Source organism: Taudactylus pleione, unplaced genomic scaffold, assembly GCF_031769625.1.
Source record: "Taudactylus pleione unplaced genomic scaffold, aTauple2 ptg000628l, whole genome shotgun sequence".
In the NCBI taxonomy this organism is placed as follows: Eukaryota; Metazoa; Chordata; class Amphibia; order Anura; family Myobatrachidae; genus Taudactylus; species Taudactylus pleione.
The window spans coordinates 251,118-257,418 of NW_028285030.1; the positions used below are offsets into that span (position 1 = coordinate 251,118).

General features: G+C 45.8%; 1 protein-coding gene across 1 annotated transcript in view; it reads right to left on the bottom strand.

Annotated features, from left to right (window-relative positions):
* The window catches only part of CLGN (calmegin), a 47,305-nt gene extending 42,185 nt beyond the window's left edge, over positions 1 to 5,120 (bottom strand). Inside the window, exon 1 of the mRNA XM_088454714.1 lies at positions 4,997 to 5,120. Within this exon, the coding sequence (XP_088310840.1) occupies positions 4,997 to 5,102 (106 nt within the window). The 5' untranslated portion in view covers positions 5,103 to 5,120. The remainder of the gene's footprint in view (positions 1 to 4,996) is intronic.
* Between the last annotated feature and the right edge of the window lie 1,181 nt (positions 5,121 to 6,301).

A 6,301-nucleotide genomic window follows, 5' to 3' on the forward strand; every position in this document is an offset into this window, starting at 1 on the left:
CACCGCCTGACTTGGATCCCCGTTCGGGGCCGAACGGCGGCCGCCTGATGTCGGATTCTCACTAGAGAATCCGACATCAGGTCTCCTCGCGTGTAGGGCAGAGCGCAGTGATAGCGCTCTGCCCTACACAGACACACAGCCGCCAGCGGCAGCTGTGTGTTTGTTACAGCAGCCAATGAGAGTCACACAGACTCTCATTGGCTACTGCACGGAGGGAGCCGGCTGGAGCTCACACATGAGCTCCGTCTTCCAGCTCCCTCCTCAGCGTGTGACAGAGCGGACGGCGCGGGAGCGGGGAATCAGGTAAGTTTTATTTTTTTTATTTTTTACGTGTCAAAGGTCCGGGGGCGCTACTGGGGGGGGGGGTCTGCACTACTGGGGGGGTCTGCTACTGGGGGGGGCTATACTACTGGGGGGGCCATACTACAGAGGGGCCTGCTACTGGGGGGCTATACTACTGGGGGGGTCTGCACTACTGGGGGGGGCAATACTACAGAGGGGCCTGCTACTGGGGGGGGGCTATACTACTGGGGGGGTCTGCTACTGGGGGGGCCATACTACTGGGGGGGATCTGCACTATTGGGGGGCCATACTACAGAGGGGCCTGCTACTGGGGGGGGCTATACTACTGGGGGGGGTCTGCTACTGGGGGGGCCATACTACTGAGGGGCCTGCTACTGGGGGGGGCTTACTACTACTGGGGGGGGGCTGCTACTGGGGCAGCCTACTACAAGGGGGGCCATACTACAGGGGGGGCCCATACTACAGGGGGGGCTACTACTGGGGCAGCCTACTACTGGGGGGGCCTGCTACTGGGGCAGCCTACTACTGGGGGAGCCATACTACTGGGAGGGCATACTACTGGGTGGCATGCTAATGGGGGGCATACTACTGGGGGGGCATACTACTGGGGGGGGCCTGCTAATGGGGGGCATACTACTGGGGGGCATTCTACTGGGGGCACTGCATAGTGGACCCTACTACTAAGGGGACTGCATAGGGGGCACCACTGCTGGGGGACATTGTGTAAGGGACACCGCTACTGTGGGCATTGTGTAAAAGGGTCACTACTGTGGGCATTGTGTAAAAGGGGCACTACTGTGTGTCGTAACATAAATAAGAGACACTACTTTATGGTGTAATGTGAATCAGGCCCTATGTGCGGTGTAATGCTAATAAGATTGTGCACTGTGACTCCTAGGGCCGTAGCCCACTTTGTAAACAAGTACTGTGACTCTGCTGGCCGTACCCCACTGGGTGGGTGCACTACTTTTCATTTCTGCCACTGCTGTGTGGCAATGTGTCATAGATGTGCTTTATACTGTGGTGTCTGTGTCGTTGTGCCGCTGCTTTGTCGCTTAGTAACCAGTCAGCTCACTGCAACCTTTGGCCAATAATGTTGAAAACAATATTATAAGCTGTGATATGGTCTAAATTGACTGGAAATTAATGTTATTGAGGTTAATAATACTCTAGGAAGAAAAAAAAGACCAATTTATGTGATTTTAGCTTTTTTTTGTACATTTTTGTAAAAAAATCCAAATCCAAATCCAAATCCAAAGCCAGTCACCGCAGTTTGGCAAATCCAAATCCGGACGACGAATTAGAACCAAATCCAAATCCGGCAAAAATGGTCCGGCGCACATCCCTAGTTCTCAGTAAGGGGCACCACAATGAGGAAGCTCAACAGGAAGCCCAGGAAATACAGGGTATATTGTGCAAAGAGGACGTTGATCGTCACCATGTTCGGCAGATGGGAATGGGTGCGCGTGGAGGCAGCGGGAATATGCACAGTTGCCCCAGGCTGGGGAAATTCTGCTGATCTGGTAGCTACAATACAAATCTCTCATCCATGATCCTCCTGCCCTTCCCAGCACATCCCAGTGGCTGGGCCCCAGCCAGCTGCAGGGCAGCAGCAATGGGGTTTGTGGTGACACTGGTAAGATGCAGGGGGCAGGAATTAGAATGGTGGCTAGTATTATACATATAAACTGCATCCACAGTACCAATGCAAATACTGTAAGAGAGGAATATAGAAAAAACTAAGCTTTATTCCATGCAAAAGATGATCAATGGTAAAGTGGAAATATTGTATGTACTATTGAGAAGAAAATATTTAATTTTCTCAAATAAAAATTGCTTAATTTCTCTAATATTTATAAATGAATGGATATACATTATAATCTACTCCTTTCTCCATATCATTGAAGACCGACGTTAACTACAGAAATGCATAACCTTGCTAGTTTCCATCTGGGTATTTATCGAACGTTGCCCAGCAGCAGTAACTCACCTTGGGGGTTTGTGCAATAACGAAAACCAGCAGGTTTTCTAAAGAGAGGTTGTATACGTAATACAGGTGCACTATTTGCACATTCATACATCATTCACTGCACAAAAAAACTACAGATGTTATTTCCAATTGACAACAAAACATAAAATATAAGTATGCCTATATATATATATATATAGAATGAACTACTAACAGTACTCAGAAAAATACATGTATAATATTTCATATATTTAGACAACCTCAGATGTTACAAATAATATTGGGTATTTGCTGTGCAGTTACATTTACCTGCTTTTTTTTTGCATTCAACAGTAATTATTTGTAAATATATAGTTTGCCTGTATCATGTTTGTCAAACAGCTTGTGAATTTCCACAGGAATATACAGTAGATGTCACAGACAGTGGTGTAACTACAGTAGGAATAAATGAGACTTATAGCACTATTGTTAAGTGGCCTTAAGCAGACATCACTTCCCCTGATTGGCCCCGATTTAGAGTTCTATGCGTATCACACAGCCGCTGTGCAATAATATGCCAAGGACGCAGCCACTGGCCTCAGCACGTCCCGAAAGCAGGGCCAACGGGCCAGTTTTCTGGGACGCAGACTGTCTCCACCACCAACCACCAGCAGCATGTCAATCACGCTGCGGAGCTTGTGGCACTGCAAGCAATATCGCAGCTAAGGGTCTGCACATGTACGGTGCGACTTCTGCACATGCGCAGATCTAAACACATCGGAAATGTACGGAAACCATTGGGTTATCATACATCTCTGAATCAGGCTCTACGTCCTCTAAATTGGTTATTGGCACATGGGTATTTTACGATAGCAGATTTACAAGCAGATCCGCGCTTAGAGCAGTCCGTGTAAGTCTCTGACAAATGAAGAGTGCTGACAGGACAGTATTCACAGAGCAAATCAGGAGTTGCGTAAAATGTTCCCTAGTAGTCAGCTAATGTCGACAGCATAATGTCAACAGTTATGATGTGGAAATTGTTGAAATGTCAACAGCTAACATGTTGACACTAGCAAAATGTTGACACATTCGCAAAGTCGACGATGCAAATGTCAACAAGTGAACTGGCAACATTTAGAGAAATGCCGACTTTAGGTTTAAGTTAAGAGTTAGGGACATACCGCAGCAACCACTGTTTGGTAGCATTAGCCACAACCTGCGACTAAAGCTGCAAACGCTGGAACGTTAGCCGTCGGGTTAGGTTTAGCATGCTTACTGTCGGAACAACCGCATCATTAATTATTGACATTGTAAGCATGCTGACATAACATTAGTGACGACATGCTGACATTCTAACCATCGACAAAATATACTGACCTACCCCCTAAGTTTATGTACTGTATACCTTTGGACCTTACAGGCCTGAATTTCATCAGACCCCGGGTTTGTGCCTCTGGACAACATGGGCAGCTATAGCTATAATTACGTCTATGGTCACAGAGATCATTGTTCTCTATGGCAAGAAAACACAGCTAAAATGAAAATGCAGTCAACATGCTGGATACAGTAATTTCATCACTTCCAAATGGAAAAGGATCTATATTGGCTGTAGCAAACATCATGGGGAAATAAAAATAAACTGCAAACAAGCTATCAAAGAAGCTACAAAACAAATTTAATGCAATGTATTTCAATAGGCTGACCATCAGGAAGTTTGAAAAAATAATCTTCCCCCACAATCAGAACTTGTTCTCAAATATCCTTAAGGTGCCCACACACTGGACGACTCACAAAAGATGCGATGTTAACGATTTCCCTTGAACTCCCCGGCACTCCTGGACAGACGATATCCTGCTATACTGTGCAATGTGACTAACGACCTATCGTGCGTCTTTAGCGATTTCCAATGCATCGTTAAGGAGATTGCCAGATCTTACCTGCAGTAGGTAAGATCTGAAGATACGACAAACGACCCGCGGGACCGCGCATTGGATCGTTATCGCTCCTGGAGCTGCGCGATTTGCACATTTTTAAATGGTGTATTGTTTCGATGCAACGTTTTCGTGCAAATCATGCCTAAAATCGTCCAGTGTGGGCACCTTTATTTGAAATACAGTACTAAGACTTTTACATAGAATCAATGGCAAAATGATTTTAAAAACGTTATATTTTAGATTTAGCGGCCCTATTGAAACGGCAATATGAAAGCATCACACATATAACTGACATTTATATAGTTTCTCTGCAGGGGAGGGCAGCACAAGATGGAAGATATGTCAAAGGTCAAAAGCACAGGACAATTGGGAAAATCACGTAATTGTATAGAATTGTTACAATTTATACAACGATAAAAAAAATTAAACAGGCAATACACATTTCAGGTTATGGAAGTTCATTTTGATGGTGCAATTACAAACTAGTAATCTCTCGGAAGACATGAATATTCCCCCTTAGCAGGAGGCCGATACAAATGACTGTGATCTGATCCTGTATACGTATTTCATGCACAGGAGCGAATAAAGCCACTGGCTATGGTGGGAAGAACATACTGTACGGGCAGGATATATGATAATGACGGGAAGTGTAAGCACCGGCCAGGGAGAGACAGGACAGTCAGGTAGCAGGAGGGGATGGTCCTGCTGCTGCCGGGGAAGACGGTCACTGTGGGGGCGGATGCTGCTGGTGGGAGGATGGGGACCGAACGGTCATGGCATCAGGTGCTGCTGTATATTAGTGTATACTCACAGCTGGGGGAGATCGGGGCTGAGCCGCCGGCCCGGGGGTTCCAGTGATTACAATGATGATGTAGGACTGTGACGAACAATCCGATGCTGCCGGGAGATCTCCTCATCTAATCCTCCGCTTCAGTGTCTGCTTGGGCGGGGGATGGTGCTGCTTGTGCAGGAGGAGTAAATGCTGCACAGACTGCAGCTGGGGCCTGGGGTGTTACAAACATGGATCACTGGCTACATGGATGTATGTGACCTTAAGCAGTTCATCAGGGTGGAAGTGTATATTACACTAGATCACTTGCCTTAAATACCGTACTTGATTTTAATCATATTGCACTAGGTCACTTGCCTTAAATACTTGATTTTAAGCATGCAGTCGATGAGCTCAATAACACCAGTGGGATTATTATGTACTAACAAAGCGGTCCAACTTTAACCAGCCAATCAGACGTTTTGCTTTTGTTTAAATGCAATGCACTAGATCAATGAATATGGTTTATTGGTCGCTAAAGGTTACTACATATTTACACCTGGCGGAACTAGCGAATGGTAAGCCCAGGTGAGAAGTATACTTTGGGCCCCACCCATGGGGAAAAAAAAAAAAAAACGAGGCGAGGGAAGGACCCTCAGGTTTCAAATGTTGCCATTTCCACATACAAACGGTGGAAACCGCAATGGATGTTGCCATGTTGATCCTGAGAGAAAATTAGAGGAAGGGAGATAAAATAATAATTGTTCTACATTGCCCCCCTATACCAAGCTCAAGAACTCATTAACTACAGCATATAGAGTCACTGGTGTTCAACTCAGTGCCAGTGGGTAATAAGTATTCCCTGTTCCTGGGAGTTACATTATGTTTAAGGTTACAAAATACTATTTTACTGAAAAGGTAGTAGTTTCTGATAATATACATTCCCCAGTAGTAACAAATGACTAAACAGTAATCCTGCCCAGAAAAGATCTTGTGACCATGCGACTCGGGCGTAACTAGGTATTTGTAGGCCCCATAGCAAAAGTTTGTAAGTGCCCCTATGTACCACCCAATGGTGCTAAATGTATACAACACATGTAACTTTGACAAGATGGGCCCCCCTCAGTTCTGGGCCCCATAGCAGCTGAACCCCCTGCACCTATGGTAGTTGTGCCAATGCGTGAGAGGGCTAACTTCCAAAGGTTTGGCAAATCAGATTGGACAATGCAATAAAACTCTCCCACTTCTGAGTTGACCAGGATACTCACACACTCTGTAATGGAGTTCATTAATATAGTACATAGTACTGCCCCTCTTAGCACCCCTTTCTAAACAAGGCCATCACTA